We start from the raw sequence: 16,973 nt of genomic DNA, 5'->3' as shown, positions 1-16,973 counted from the left end.
TTAGATGTTTCACCTTGAACATGGGCTCTGTAGTCACATGGCAGCAAAGTTTTATTTAAAACAACAAAAGCCTTCTTCCAAATGTCTAATATAGCAAATGAAGCCGAAGATTTAAAATTGCCCTTGGGGAGCACATAAAACCAAACTAAATGGTCTGTGAAAGGAGATGATGGGATATCAAAGCAGAGTACCACTAGGAGCCTTTAAGCAAGAGGCTGTTTAGGTCATGTACTGCATTTACACTGGGACTGTTTGAGATACACAAGTCTGTGCACCTGCTGATAAAACCTGCACCATGAGAGGTACATTTATACCCTTGATGTAACTTAGGTAGAACAGGAGTACCTGTCACAGAGTCAGCCTCCTTAACTGGAGTTACTCATAGGAGAAATTGAACTATTGCAGACTCATCTTGGGAGTGGAGCACTGTGAAGAATACATCATTCCACACACATTCAGGTACTTGGTGGAATTTTGCAATTTAAGGCTTTTGATCTGATCAGTGCAGCAATTACACCTAGATGGCCCCATGCTCCTGCCTAAATACCTGCTTGGAAATTTGGGTGCTTAAAGATGCAGGCAACCTAGACCCTAAAGCAGGAAGCCACCCCATCTGTCCTTTAAGGGAACAGGTTATGAAAACTCTCTGTAAACATTTTTTCATACATCTATTACTATCAATTGTATTTCTGAGGAAATACTTTGCTACTGTTAGTTTTTACAGATGTGAGGATAAGCCTTGCTTACATCACTCACCAGTGTTAAATGAACTTTTTGCTGCATGGCTCAACTATCTAACAAGCCTAAAATAACAGGAAATAAAGCACACCCAAACCAAGTCATCCAAAAGGACTGCTAAGAAAATGCTTTCTCATTCGTTCCTATCCCACTGCTGCTATCCTCCTCTTGCCATACTCTGTCTTTTGCTCCAACTCTTGACCACACACTCTTTGTTTGCAACTCTTACACAATATAACAAAACACTATGGAACAAAAAGAATTCCCATCTAGTTATCAGATAAATAGCATTCACAAATCTCACAATTGGTGTTGCTCTGAGTCAGGTGGCAGGGTCCATTAAGAGCAATGGTATTATCACCATATAAAACAGCACACAGAGCACAGAACTAACATATGCCTGCTCTCTTCCAAAATGTCAGTAGTAACCCTTAACCTGAATGCAACTGCTAGGCCATAGGATTGCTTTGGACACAAAGTCTCATAAAAGACTGAAGTAGGACCCTGCACCTCTCTTACAAATGTGAAGAGAGGGACAATGATTTCCCTGTGAAGACAAGAATCTGAGTTCTCCAGTAGAACCACTGAAGAAGGGCATCTCAAATCCCATCAGTCAGTGTGCTGTTGATGGCCAACAGCAATGCCAGCTTCCTGAGTAACTGACTAAGGAAAATAGGAACTTGCATGCAAACACACTGTTTTGGCTTCTGAAAATCATAATGGACATCTTACAGGATCCAGAAATAAAGAAGTGTTTCTATCTGGACTCTTCTGAGAAAGACTTAGCTTCAGGAAACAAAGCTTTTGAAAGGCACAGTGACACAAGGTGATGCATGACGAGGGAAAAGCAATTCTCACAGCAATCTTAAAAAGCCCACTCTGGGTTTCAGTTTTGGCATTTATTATCTGAAAAGTACAGCAAAGGCATTTACACACATGGTTGCCAGGATGAGATACCCTTTCTACTGCTGCTACCTCATTTTTGTACACTTTATTACAAATTTCTCTTCAAACATAGAACTAAAATTCCCCTTAGTACTTTTCCAGCAGTTATATAAACTGTACCCATCTGTGCCTTGCCCTAGCATTTTCTTCCTCACATTGTCCCACAAGGGCCCTGTGAGAAGTCTTTTAACTGAAATAAACAAATGGACAAATCATCCAGGTCTAATCCTGTCACCACTGCAGTTGTCAGTGTATCTTTCACCAGCTAAATGAGACCTGAATTTAGGAGTCTTAATTGCTGTTACTGTCGCTTGGCAATAGTGCATTTGATTGTGGCTTGCATCAAATGAGGTTAGCAGCTCCTGAGTTTCCTGTCCCAAACTATTTTTATCTTGCAGTTCACTGGGTTTGCATCTGCAGTTCCTTTTCAGCAGCATGGCCTCTGAGAAAGCCTACATGTGGTATTTTATCTGACAGGTCAATTTAGTTGTATGCAGGCAGGTTAGGAGGTTATGACTGATTTGACTTTGTGTAGGTTTTAAATTCTCCTTGGAAATATGGTGGATGATATTAAACAGGGCTTGCTCCAGTTAAATGCATTCCAGAGAAAACAAACATATTTTTCATGAGTATTTGGAACCAGAAAGTTCAGTTACTAATTAGTAAATAAAGAAAAGGAGAGGATCTGGCATTTGAATTCCAGAGTCACAGGACAGGACTGTTCTTTGCATAACATATGGACTAGTGAGTACCAGTTATAAATCAGAGCAAAAAAAGAGACTAAACAAAATTAATTTTTGCTCTGTGCTAGTTCCTGGAGCAGTCCTTGCATTCTTGCATGATTTACCAACAAAAATGTTCATAGCCTTGGTCAGCTAAGCCAGTATTACTAAAACAATGTCTGTTATCTGTGTTAGTGTGAGCCTATGAAACACCCTTTGCTAAATATTAACATAAGTAAATGAACCCAAACCCACTTGAGAGATACCATAAAATCCAGAGCAGAGACGTGAGCTTGCTCATTCAGTGATGACACTTTGTGAGAAATCACTTCATTACCTAAGTAGCTACCTCATGGTGAGGACTTTTTTTTAGTCCTTAAAAATACAGCACCTATCTATTCAAAAGGCAGCTTAATACCTTGTAACATAGAGCTAAGGTTAAAATCATAAATCAGACGACAGCTTGAAGCCACAAAAAGCCAATTAATTTAAACTAGATTTTAAGAAAACCTATCAGTGGAACAACAAACAAAGAGGAGGATCACACAAGCAAAACCCCACAGGAGGTATTTATGACAGCCCTAACAGGGACACTCACCTTGTCAAAAGCAGGGTATACAGCTCTGATCTCTGTCAGCCAGCCATAGGGCATGTGTCCCACAGGATACGTAGCTGTCAAAATCGCCACTGCCTACGAATAGAGACAGAAACATAAACTTCAAATCTTCAAACACAACAGTTAAGCTAACATAGGGTGCTAGTGCCCCCCAGTATCACCACATTGAGCTTGACACAATGCAAAACCAGACAAGGGATTGGAAGCTTTTTATTCCAGGAAGACCATCAAAATGATGCTGTATTGGCCTGGCATTTTAAGCTTATGAAATTTTTTTGTGCCATGAAGTTACCAAAGTCAGCTTTGTCATTTCACCATCACTCTGATACTCTGAGAAAATAGTTAAGTTGAGCTATGGTGCACACCTTACAAGCCCAATACCTTGCTCCCACATTGCTCCTGAGTTATTTTACCTACAGATATCTGAGCAGCAGAATGCCTTGCAGCTCACAGTAATTTTGAATCATACCCCATAATTTCAATTTATATATATTTTACTTGGTTACTCATAAATAAAGCAGCTTCCAGTAAGACAGATGGACTATAAATCAGTGGGCCTCAGTGGCTGACTCCGTTTGGACATCAATCTGACTGCTTGGGGGCAGAAGGCATTTATGAGACAAAAAAATCCACCTCTCTCCACTCTGGTGCTCATCAATGAGCACCTGACAAAAATAATTCCAGCTGAACATTTGTATGGGAAGAAATAATTCCCTGCCTGAAGTTTTAAGACTAGGCCCTTTTACACTCTCACAAGTGCAGTCCAAGAGGTTTATCAAAGACAAGCTCCCCCACACATTAACTGAGCATGCCTGGGTGCTTTTTGTCTGCAGGTTCAGATCTGTTACAATCCACGCATTCCTGATTCATTTTACATCCAGCAATGGTAGTGTTAAGAAAGACCTTCTTTAACTACTGCTATTTCTGTTTCACTCCCAAACTTTCAAAATACATTTTCTTAATTATCTGAGCCCATTTTCCCATTATAAATGTAACTGCTGTCTTTGCTTGGCTAAAAGATCTATACAAACACGGGACCATGTAAGCAAGCTAATTTGTTCCCTGTACTCTTTAAAATGAGAGTGGAATGTAGTGATATCCACAGAGAGGAAGAGACTGGTATAGATCCTTCCCTGCTAATAATAGCTTTAATAATGTTAAATGTACCTTTAAAAAGTAATTGGTTCAAATAAAACAAACTGGAATTTTAAGATAGTACCCTTTTTAATTGCACACCCTCCCATTATCGTATTTTCATCAGAATTTCCATCTGTATGAAACTTAACTAGATTAAATTGAGTAAGGAATATAAAAGCAATTTTGCTTATTTTCATCATTAAATCCAAAAAGACTGCAAAGACACAGTATCTATTAAAGGAAAAAGAATTTCACTATCATATTTTGTATGCTAGATTCCGCTTGGGTGAAAGTATTAAGTTTTTAGCAGTGTTTTTTTTTCCAGTATTTTTCCTCAAGTAGTGTTATTCCAACATACATGCATGAAAGTTTTCGTAAATGTCTAGCACCTGTATTTGACAGGTGAAAAGGGCCCCTATGAAAGCCACCATCAAAGAGGTAACCCAATCACCACAACTGTGCTGGCAGTCCAAACAAAAGCAGTGGGAGTTGGACAGTGCAAGTGGATTTGTGGTGCTCATGAACTTTTTACAGCCTAGTCCTTCACAGGGACTCCCTGCCCACAGTGAAAGCTGCTGCTATGATTGAATAGGGGACCTGTAAAACTCCTGTGGATACTGGAGTATGCTCCAGACACTGATGTTATCTGTGTTGTCAGCATCTCCCTTTTCAGAAGCAATTATTTCGGAAATCAGAGAAAGCTGGAATGTTACTGTTGGTGCAAAACTGCCAGTAAATCACCAGCTGTGACATGTATTTAGACTGATTCCTGAATCACACATGTAAAAGCATTAAGTTCTCTTCTCACAGCTGTTTATTTGCAGTCTCTGGCACCTCCTGAGTGAGTGAAATACACAGTATCATGTATGACAAAATTAAGAGCAGTTCTTCGAATTGATTTTTTTTTCATTTAGTAACTTATAGCTTTGCTTATCCTATGACAATATTGCATCTAGACATCCTTGCACGAAGCTGGCAGCAGAAGTTCCCCAGACTTCTTAAGAGAATGGGTCAGCTTGTGGTGAGCATTGGTAAAGGCTCTGCATTACAATCAGAAATCTGTCTCCCAACAGCTGGAGGAGACTTATTAGACTAATCTGAAATTCCTCAAGAGAAACAGGGTGCATTTCTTATCTCAACCAGGAGACATATTTTTTTAATATGTGCTTTTTTATGTCTCTACACTGTTCTGTGTGATGCACTGACTGCTAACAGTAGTTTCACTCAGTTTGCACAGCCATAAAATATACACGATAGGAAAGTGTAGGACATGGGACTACTGTCAACTGTCCTAAAATTTCTGGGATCTAAATGCTCCAGACTATATGTGCCTATGTGCAAAGCATGAAAACCTGGGATGCAGGCACTGTTCAGTGAAAAATTTCTTCTAGTATTGTTGAGGGTGAGGTTCCATTAGACCTGGCAGAAGGGCTCATGGTGAGAGTCCAAGCAATCTTCTTTTCAAGCATAAAAAAAAGAGCACTAAAGAGAAATGTACTTAAGACAATTTTTTCCTGTCATTTTGGCTGAGTGGTAACACCATCGAAATGATCATTTACAGTAATGGAGAGCACTGCCTTTCTTACCTCTGTGGCTGCAGAACTGCCACCTAGGTCCCGAGAGACAAAAAGGTTCACAATGGGCCTACTTATTCGTTGAGTTGCCAAAATTAATGCCAAAGGCCACCAGAAACTCAGCATCTTCCTTATTGTAGCTTCTCCCTGCAACACAGGTAAAAAAAATGAAGTGTGTTTGAAAAAAAAAAAAAAAAGCATCACAGGACCAAAATCATGGAGAAAGGTTTTGTGCTTTTCCCATCCATTGTCAGTTCGGTACATTCATTTCAAAAACTTTCAATATGAGGAGCCTAAAATATTTTCACTCATGATAGCATGATTCAAAAGAAGATGTGTCATGGATCTCAATAAATAATGCATAAGGTATCTATCTGCATAATTTGTTCTGACTACCAGACAAAGCTACATGAAAAACAATATGACATTTGAAGAAAAAGAGAAATTTTGTTATCTTCTTCCACATGAACTAAGGTGTTCACTCAGTTCATGCTGTGCTGTCTTATAGCTCGGTCCTCAGTAGACACATCCATACCATGGAAGGCATTGTGTCACATGTGCTGTCGCTGGAATAATTTCTACCATGCCTCTTTATCTGAAAATGTTTTTTCCTGCAGGACAGAGCATTTAGGCCCTTCATGCACAGTGGTTTAATGCAGTATTGTAACACAAAAAAACCAAGTAAAATTGAGTTTGAAAAAACACAAGTATGAAGACATACCCCCATTTCAGGCCCACTTCTGTCAGGAATAACATCATGTATGTTCCTGTAGTATCCGAGGCAGAGTGTGGTACATCGGACAAGTGCTCCCATGTATAAGGACAAGATTGGGATCAAGAGAGGCTCCCTGCACTCCAAGTGACTGTGAAGCAAAATGGCTACAAAAACAACCTGCAGAGAAAACAAACAGATGATTAACAATGTCTGTGTGCTTCTTCAGGTCCAACACATCTCCCGTCTGATTCCTGCTAAGCTGATCTGAACCAACAACTTGCATGGCTACAGTATCTATAGAAACTTTAGCCAGGATCTTTCAGTATTTGGTCATGTGCATGAGAAGAACAAGAGTTAACTTCATACTCTATGAAACAGGACTTGAAGGTTGGGCAGGTGTCAGACTAGAACCCATAAATAGGAGAAAGTTGGCATGAAAGTCTGGCAAGTATTGGCAGCAACAGCAAGCATGTGGATGAGAGTCTCCCTTCCCAGGAGAATGTGCTATTCTGATACACACTGAGGCTGGAGACATGCTTCTAGGGTCAGCTTCTAAGCCCTACTTTTTTTTTCTTACTTTTTTTTTTTTGGGCAGTGAGGAAGGTAGTGGCAATTAAAAACCCAGATGTTTCAAAAGATTCACTTCAACATTTAGGAGCAGGAAGTCTTATGTCAACCTAATTTTCAACTTTTTCAAGCGAAATTTCACTCTTTCATTATTTGCTTTTCAGCTGAATGCCACATTAATGTAAATTAAATGGAAACTTTTGGGCTAATGAACAATTCATAATTCAGCCTCTTAAGACTAAATGCTCAATCCATAAAATGTAAAGGAACTGATTAATATGATATTATTCTCTTTGTTAAGTACAGAGTGGATGAAATGCCTGGTAAATTCCAAATGACTCTGGATAGGGGGCACAACTGGAAAACCAACTGTGTTTGGTGTCGTGAAGAGCAGAACCAAGACAATCCCACCAGGACATGCTGGCATTCAAGTGAGTTACAAGAAATAAAATACACATTGTTCAGGTGCAGGTTCTCTCCCTCATTGCTAGAGCTGTAGAAGTAATTAAGAAAAACCATGCTCTACAAATGATCCTGAGGCAGGCCATAGTGCTTATCAAACCTACAAAAGCATGACTTTTCAGTAAATAGAAGCAAAGTCAGTCACAAAGAATGTGCATATGAAGCTACTCAAGAAAAAGTGGCTGCTGCCTCTGCCCCTACTCCCTGCGTAGGGCACAGATGTAGGTGTAAAATTCTGGGCTATGACAGACACAACTTTTTATGTTCTGGATTTGCTCTTGCTCTGTGCAGTGTTCTGTTGAGAAAAGATGACAGGTGTCTTATTCTTCACAACCCTGGCACCCCACTCACCAACCGCTGTGGAAAGGGCATGGCCAAAATAAGAATTTGTTTTTTCTTTATTTAGCTGCACATGACCTGACACGCACCCAGAGTCAGGAAACTTTGTGGGTCACATTGGATCAAGAGTAGACACTGAGGGTTAAGGTCATTTACAGTAATTGGTATTATCTCTGGGGATTTAGTGCAGCACTGCAGTGGGGCAGACCTGACAAACACGAGTAGGAATTGACTGAATGGTTCAACCTGGTTTATGGATTTCTTATGTTTAGTGGGAGGAAAATGCTACAGAAAATAGAACTGAGTGCCACTGACTTCACATTTCCTTTGATGTTGTACTGTTTTATCCTGTTTCTTATCCAGTCATTACACCATTCAGCTGGCAATGGGGCAGTACAGCAACTGTTTACAGTTGCTGGGACTTTTCATTTCCTAATATTTTTATATGTTTTCAAAAGAGGGCTGTATACTGGTTCCTAAATGCTACAACACTGGCCATCATCAGTGTGTATGGATGTTGTTTTTTCAGTGTGCCTAATACAAAGCAACAGAGTAGTTAACATCTCCCTTTTGAAAGTTCAAAAAACATTTGGTCTTCTCTGAATCACTCAGGGGATATCACCACAGACCCTTCTGGAGCACTTCTGAGCCTTCACCTTTTGGAACAGTAACAAGTACTCAGAAGGCAGCTTATACTGCATTTCCTTGGATTAGACACCACGTGTAAAACTGACAGGTCAGCTGGAGAATCATGCCTTGACCTCCAACTCAGCATTTCACTGGAACCGTGTGAAGTGCTGGGGAGAATGTACAGGGAGAGAAAGATCTCTTTCAAAGCACTCTCAGCCTCAGGATTGGTAGCAGTCAGTGGTCTGTTTGCCTGACTTTTCTTTTCCCCAAATGTACAAGTGTACACACAGAACTTGTTCATCAGCCAGTATGAAACTGGGCTGTGGAAGTGCTTCAGGACATGACCCTAAGCCAAACAGACCTGGGAACTGACTTGATGTAGTCAAGTGAGACTGTCCTAAACCACAACTGCCAGCAAATAGCCTTCACATGATGAACATGATCAGAGGGCAGCACACAAGATTACTTCCTCTGGTGTCTTGCTTATGGAAGAAAGAGAAGGCACAGACAGACTCTCTGTAAAAGAGAGTTCCTGTTTAGGAAAGTATCTGGTCCACAACACAATGGGAACAGTGACTTCTACGAGGAGCCTTTACCTGAGCTATGACATCTGAGATGGAGGCACATCCCACTAGGAAACTGTACTTGTGTTTCAGCAGAATCCCAGCATGGGTCCATGCCTGAAAAAGAGCCAGAGAAAAGTTTGGGAAGTGATTATGACATTGTAAATGATTTCAGGTCCAAAAATGCTGTTTTCTGGTTGTTCATTGTACACAACCTGCAGCAGTACCTGGTGTGAACCTGGGCCAACATTAAGCCATTAATGCAGAGAAAGCACTGTTGCATTGAGTTCCTCATTGCCAGGCTCATTCCCCATTGACAAGGGGAAAGAGGATGAATTTGCAGACTGTACAGAAATTTCTGAGCACATCTAGTAAGAAAGCAGCCCTTCACAAATCAGATGTTGCACAGGATAAACTATCATAGTAAATAATCTAATAAATAATCATTCACCAGCTGGATGCACCTCTGAAGTGCAATATTCATTGGCCCACTGAGTTACACTAAGTCCTGTCTGGAAAAGAAAACCAACTTCTTCTTAATGATCCAACTTCTTTTTATTGTCAGCAACTGTTTCAAGCAGACAAAGTGATGAGAAGGTGGTGGAGGCATTGGCATGAGAAGGTTCTCCTTTACCAGTTTTACCTAGAGATAGAGGCATTAAAGAGAGTTGCCACATTTTCATGTGCAGGCCTGGTATGAGCCTGGTGATGTGGGAAGCAGCAGCTCTCCCCATGTGCGGTTCTCTTATCCAAGCATTTGAGATATACTGGAGTTAGATGTGCTTGCAAAAACTGATGGTAAGAAATATCTTTTTGACAAATTTGATTTGAGAAAATACTGATTTTATTCCTTGTGAGCTATGCAGGTGATTTGGGAATGCATGCCAAATCCAAATCTTCCACCACATATCAGAATGAGGTCACATAGAGACAACCAGTGCAGCTTATCACAAGATGACCAGTGCTTTCCAACATGCACATACTGTAACTATGACAAGGCAGCTGAGGTTTTTGACATTTGTCATGATCTCTGGATGTCTGAAGTCCATTCAGATGCTTTCTCCATGTAGCACGAGATGAGTCTAGGTATATACAAAATTAGTGATTGCAAAGGACACACCTTACTTCTGCACACTTCAGTTTCCCATCAGGCAACAAAGTTTGTGATCTAAGGTCACAAAAACATAACATTAACATTGAATTTCAGTTCTGAATCAGGCACTCACCATGGCATCCATAAAAGGGAAGGCAGCAAGATAAAGGAAGGCCCTCCGAGTTTTACTTCCCACTGATTCATCCACATGGTGCAGCTTATTAATAATGTAATACCCCAAATCACTATATGCTGTGGAGAAACAAGATAAGAATGAGAAACAAAGGTTGCATATGGACTCTTGGGTGAGATATTCAGAAGTACCTGAAAGACTGTGATGCCTTGGAGCTCAGACACACATCCACTTAGCAAACAGCTGCAAGGGCTTCAGATATTGCAGCCTCACCAGCTGCTGTTTATGACTAAGAAGTGCTCTCATGGTTCTTTTTAAAGTAACCTTTGGCAGAGGCGTGATAACAAATGGCTAGATTGGGAGAGGAGTATAGTAAGTGCCACATCTGTTTGCCAAATGAACACACTGGTACTCCAGAAAATCTACTGCTCCTTCATTAAATCAAGGCTCTTTGTTAGAAAAGCTGTTTTCACCAGGCATTTTGTATTTCATGGGGCATAATGCCTTTTAAATGCTGAAAACATCTATTTTCATTGCATTCTCATGACATTACCTGTAAACCTGCCCAAAGCTGTAAAAGGATACTGTGATTTGTGATGGAATGCAACAATCACATTCATTATACCTCTCCCTTACCCTACCTAATGACCACCTCTGTCAGGACCTGTCAGGACACGGTGTGCTCTGCCGTGCAGTCCCTGGGCAGCCTCGACCAGCCTTAGTTCCTGTCCTTATCTACAGCCAGCACCTCCAGAGCCACTCTGGAAATCAGGGGGTTCCCACTTCTGATTGCCAGCACGTTATTTCACTGTCCTGTTTCAACCCAAGACAACTTTTAGTGTTGGACCACACTCTCTTTCCCGGCCTCTCTTCACAAAGGTTGGGTTGAAGGCTGCACAGACATGGGAAGTCCCCACATGGCTCTCTGCAGAACTGCTTACAGTTCTGTTTGTACCCAAGTTATCCAGCTGTTTTAAGAACCCCAGAGTCCTCCCAATAAACAGGAATAACAAAGGCTGTGACTGGAGTCTGAACTATGGAGACAAATACAATATGCAGAGGTAAATAATCCAGATCAGTTTTAACCTTTTTTAAACTATGTTCTAGACCTGCACATCCTTACTTGATTTCCTCTATACACTTGCAATAGCTGTTAAAAGAATAATTAGGCTGTAAGGCTGATCTCCCCCAAGGCAAGTAATGGCAGAATTATTTGTGTTTGGGGAACCTTATTTCAGGTCTCTCCTACTCGTGTATTTTCTAAGTTAACTATTTCAAATGTGAACATCTATCTAATTTTCCATTTATAACAACCTTATTATCTTTGTACAGATCTTCATATAGGGTATTTCAGGAAACTAATCCTTTTCATGCATGCAGGTCTCATAACTGGATTGACAAATGCTAGCATTAGTCATCAAATTCAATCTTCTTAGCCTAAAACTGCCTCAAAACTTGTAAACAGTGTTTAGAAGCAATTAAAGAGGAGTTTAAGTTGTCATTGTTTTGTGATGGCTTAGAGATACAGCAGTTAAATGATTAACAGAACTGAAAATACTATTTGAGCCCAAAGACGATGGTGTAAACAAGATAGTAAAATAAAAGGTGGTATGACAGCACTGTGAACAAGCACAAGCCTCATTCCAGATAACCAGGACTGCCCAAATGATGCTAAAAATGTTCAAAACTCCTCCTTTCCCTATGCTGGTCCTCATCTATATGTCTTTTGCCTGAACTATGACTGTTTGACTCACAGTCTCCAAATTCACTTAGTAAATCCCAAGTTGCTTAGCCACCTTCCTGAAGCACTCCCAGCCTTGTTTCCTTTTGAAGAGGGTTGAGAAAGAATTTTAAACCAGGACTCCAACTTTTCTTCAGTTTGAAGAAGGGGGTTTAGTTCCTTAAGTGTTCAGGTGCTTGTTGCAGTTCAATCAAACATCAAGCACAGCCTCTTTATATTTTTGCATGAATAGCCATGTGCCAATCTTCACTTGGTGGTTTGAAAACTCTCTGCTATGAAGGGTTTTTTGTGTAGTAAGTTCTTGTGGAAAGCTGCTTTTATGGCAGGGCAGTACATGGATATCCTGAATCAACTTATTTCAATGAAGGAAAGAAATCTGAAGGTCTGTGAGGCAAGCCATGTGTGAAGGCCAGATTAACTGAACTTTCTCTTAGGTTCCATTGAGTGTGCTTTACACTTCTGCACAAAAACTTAAAAACCAATGCAGGATCCAATCCTCCACATAGAGACAGAGAATCACAGTCCACCTGCTGAGGAACCTGGCTCTGTGGAGGGCCCACCTCCAGCCGGGCAGTACTAGAACCACAAAATGCTGCAGAAGTCACCCTTCCCTGCTCTCCCTGCCCTTCCTCTGATTTAAATGAGACTTTTAAAATGTTTAGAATGTGAGTAATAAGTAACTTTTTTGTCTCTAAAGGCCATCACATGGGGCTTTTTTGGTTTGTTTTTTTCCCCCTAAAGTTTACTATCACAGAAAAATTGACAGAATCAGAAGGTCAGAAGCTAAACTACTCTCACTTGTAAGAAAAGGGTTGTAGTTTATTGGCAGGACACTCTCAAGGCACTTATACCATTACAACTCATAGCACCACATTTTTAAGATTTCTAGGGATATTAGCACTGAGCTCTGTCAGCTTCAAAGACTTTTTTTTCTCTCACCCATCAAAAAAAGTTTAACTGAACTTTTAAATGTGCTTTTGGTTTTAAATTCATAATAGTTAAACTTAAAACATTATTTTAAAAATAGTCAACTATTTCATATGCCAGTGAAAGCACACAATCACTTTTGCTGATGCCCATGAATGTTTCCATCCTCACAAAGAAGGACTCAGGAAGCTGAGATTCACTGACAAATATACAGGCATGTGTCACTGAGCTGTGAATCCAGCAATTGCTGATGCAATTAGAACTTAACCTTGGCCAACCTTACAAACTTATTATGGAGAATGGTACAAAATTAATAACATAGACAGAGCCAGAGAGTATTACATGAATCTAAAGCAGATGGTGCTTCCCACTTCTTGCATCATTTCAACTAAAACAGAGAAGTCCAAGTCCAAGATGAGCTGCCTGTTTGCTCTTCTCTAATACCTCATTTGACTTGCTATGTCTAAGGATCAGATTTGATACAGAAGTTAAGCAATTTTCTTCTTAACTTAAGCATAAGTTAAGAATTCTTGCTTTCAGTTTTTCCAGTTGAGTTTTAAGCCCCAGAAGGTCAAGAAATGACATTGAAAACTGTACACCTAATTGAATCTCCTGGTCCCTACACTGATTTCTCTAGCAAGCCAATTACTACCACACAAACTTCAGACACCCTTAAAACAACACACTCTTAATGATGCCAGCAGTCTCAGAAAAATAGCTGCACTGTAGTTATCCTGGAGGTGACTACTACTGAGCATGTCATACTTAAATCATAAAGAAAAAACTCTTAGAGGAAGTGACACCATGTAGTTCCAGACATGGAGCTACATATGTCAAAAATAGCTTTATCAGAATAAAAAAATCCAAAACATGATTTTGGGTTCCAGGGTGCTCTTTCTAGACACATTCCATTTACTACTTTTTGCTAGTTTTAAAAATGAACTTGGAGACTTGAGAAGTAAAAAATCTATTCTGCTGCTTGTCAGAAAGATGATTCACATGGCCAAAACTGGTGCTTATGAGTTTCTCAATCACAGAATATTCTGAGTTGAAACAAACAAGGACCAAAAAGTCCAGCTCTTAAGAGAATGGCCTGTATAGGAACCATACCCACAACCTTGGTGTTATTAGCACCATGACTGATGCACTCAGCTAATTTGTTCAGCGAAGTGATTTGAGCAGATAGGAAAATACCAATGTGAAAAAAACTATAGCAAATCTTCATTTGGAGATGCCACAGAGTACATAGATTTCTTTATGTCTTTGGTTAGCTTGAATTTAGAACAGAACAGAAAGCCTCTGTTTTCCTCATGTGAAAGCTCAGATGACTGGAGTGTTTAAGGTGGTGTGATTTCTTTTTCCTCGCTTATAGCAACACATGAATTAAAGAAAACCAAAACAGCTTAGGAGTATCTCAGTGAAAACTGATTACTGCAATCATATATTTCTGTGCTCGGATCTAGTCCCAAAATTGCATTAGTTGATTTTCCCAGATCTGTGAATGACTTTCAGTATCTGAAATATCTTCATATAAGCCAAAGTTTTGTTAAGTTAACATTATCCTGTTTTAACTGAAATACAATCTCTGCTATCCAAATGGGCTTTGGTCATAGGCTTTCTTGCTTTGTCCTGAGTTCCTTGCTAAAAAGAAACCGCCCTTGTCATGGGAAAAGGGTTGGGATAGCCAGAGTAGCATGTTACCGCTTTGGCAATGACCATGCTGAAGTAGGACAGATTTTTCATGAATAACATTTCATTTTTATTTCAGGGGGGCGGGGGAAGGGGAAAGCAGCAATCTCAGATTATATTCTGATTCGTGTTCCTGTGCTGTCTCTTTTTTCCAGGGTAAAATGCTTTGTATATCCCAGTACAGAGGTCTTGTTGGAACAAGACTGACTAAAAAAAGGAAATACCTCAGCTTGTCATAACCCACTCTGTAATTCCTAGTCTCTGGAAAATTCCAGTAGTGTTAAACTGGAATTGGTGGGATTACACCTACATCTCACTTCCTAGGGAGTATTTTAATGTACATGCAGTGATCATGCATGTGGGAAGTTCAAACGTATCAGCAGAATTGCTGAAAACTGCTGAAGTTCTTCCCTGTGCAATCTGTGGCCCATGCTCAGCAGCCTGAGAGTCATAAATGGGCACAAAACAAACCACTTGCATGTCATAGCCATCCAATCTGCTATAGATTACTGCAAAAGTTAACCTACACTTAAGGTTACTGGTTACATTCCATCCTTTTTCTCCTAGTGATGACAACGATCCATCATGTAGTTTTTAATCAGTAAAAAGCAAAGAGGATGTTTCCTCAATGTAACTGCTGCCCTGTCATTTCTAGAACTACTGAGAATGGTTCTAAAGGAAATAAACTTTCTCAGTATACTAGTGAAAAGTTGAACAATGCTGTTTAATTGCCAAAGAAAATGTGCATACGCTTCATGACACTGATGTTAAAAAACTCACTTAGTATGGAGGGCTTACCAGCAACACTAAGAAATGCATTATGTTAGCATAATGTTATATAAATGACTTTTCTCCTCTTTCAAGCTGGCAATTTAGTAAGATGTCAAAAATATGCAGAGACAGGCTTAGCATCTGGAGTCCCTTCTCTTACAGCCACCAAAAAGCCAATCTCTGAAATAACAAGACATTTTAGACCCTGGCTCCATAGTGAACTGCCCACCAGGGAAATCAATTGGTGGCAGTAGCTGCCCTCAAAGTAGCCCACTTTGGGGAAGGAAGGCAGAATACTATATTCTAATTCCAGAGCACACCTGAAACAGCCAGTCCAAGAATACTGCACTGACAAGGTTTACAGCAGCGTTGGAAGAGGGATGAGAATATAGTTTTGAATCCTTTTGGCCAACTTGGCTCTCAGTTGTTACTGCTACCTGTACAGGGGAGTGACAGGAGCTGCTGGTGAGGACTTTGCAGACCCTCATAAGGATGTAGGTGACTGAGGGAGCCAGAGCTTGCAGCTGTGAGTTCAAGTGGTTCAGCTCAGCCAGTCCCTGGCACAGAGGACTGTGTGAGCCCCAGTGGGGAAGCAGCAGTGGGGAGCTGGTGCTGAAGCAATGAAGCATGAGTCAGGTGTGTGAAACGGTCTGGTTTGATATTTTCCATGAGTAGAAGCCACAGTTTGTGAGGAGCTGTGTGTGTAGACTGCAAATAGTCTCTATCACAGTTGGAAATGTGGTGATTCATTGTGGTCACTGTGTTTCTACCACCACTTGTTTTCCTCCTTTTGGTAATCCTTATTTCATTGGACTTTTTATTTTCTGTTTCTTCCTGTGCTTTGACAATCCATGGCAGACAGACATGTCATCTTCCTTAGCCCTGTATTTATGGCAGGTGGAAAAAATTCAGTCCCCTAAGTGTAACTTGTTTCTCTTTTTCATCCACCAAGCATCAGTGACCTGTATTTGTCTCTCTTGTAGATGGCTTGTGATAGGCTTGCAGCTGCTGGGGAGTACTCTCAGGTCCTAGGAGGCTGCCTGTCACTGGACTCCTTCTCTTCTTCCTGCTAGGCAGGCTGTGTATCTGTGGGTCAGAGCAAAATAATCAAGACTTGAAATAGGTTCAAAGGAAACTTGGAACATAAAATTTGGCAACATCACCCAGGCAATTGGTGCTAGAATCTGACTAACTCCATTCCCTCAGGCTCTCTGCCAGTCTCTGCTGTGGCCTTTGCATATTTTCAGGCATAGACAAGTTAAAATACCAAAAAATATTTTGCAGCCTGTCACCATAAAAAGCTGAAAGATTGTGTGCAGTCCTTTAATTCAGGACTTTAAAGTATGGTAAGCACAGCCTCCTTTTTTTCCCAGTATCTGCAGGGTGCATTTCAGAGGTTCTGAACTCAGCAGTGCTCTACTTTCAGGCAAAGGCAAGAAACTTAGCTGACAGGTTTTCCAACCGTGGTTCCAAACACCTCCTTTCAATAAGAAGTCCCACACGGAAAATCCAGTTATGTCTTTCACCTGGAAATCTGATAGTTACATTTAAAACTTTCTTAAAATCTATCCTAGCTTAAAATAAAATACTGTATGACTAGAAAATTACTTT

General features: G+C 40.4%; 1 protein-coding gene across 1 annotated transcript in view; it reads right to left on the bottom strand.

The window, feature by feature from the left end:
* Positions 1 to 16,973, bottom strand: part of ANKH (ANKH inorganic pyrophosphate transport regulator) — a 107,585-nt gene that overhangs the window by 32,955 nt on the left and 57,657 nt on the right. The window contains exons 3-7 of the mRNA XM_014872351.2: positions 10,235 to 10,353; positions 9,042 to 9,125; positions 6,454 to 6,624; positions 5,745 to 5,879; positions 3,004 to 3,096 (exon numbers count right to left, since the gene is read on the bottom strand). Of these exons, the coding sequence (XP_014727837.1) occupies positions 3,004 to 3,096; positions 5,745 to 5,879; positions 6,454 to 6,624; positions 9,042 to 9,125; positions 10,235 to 10,353 (602 nt within the window). The remainder of the gene's footprint in view (positions 1 to 3,003; positions 3,097 to 5,744; positions 5,880 to 6,453; positions 6,625 to 9,041; positions 9,126 to 10,234; positions 10,354 to 16,973) is intronic.

Source organism: Sturnus vulgaris, chromosome 1, assembly GCF_052056855.1.
Source record: "Sturnus vulgaris isolate bStuVul1 chromosome 1, bStuVul1.hap1, whole genome shotgun sequence".
Lineage (NCBI taxonomy): Eukaryota > Metazoa > Chordata > Aves > Passeriformes > Sturnidae > Sturnus > Sturnus vulgaris.
Note: the sequence above shows the minus strand (reverse complement) of the source record. Positions and strands in the feature narration are given on the sequence as shown.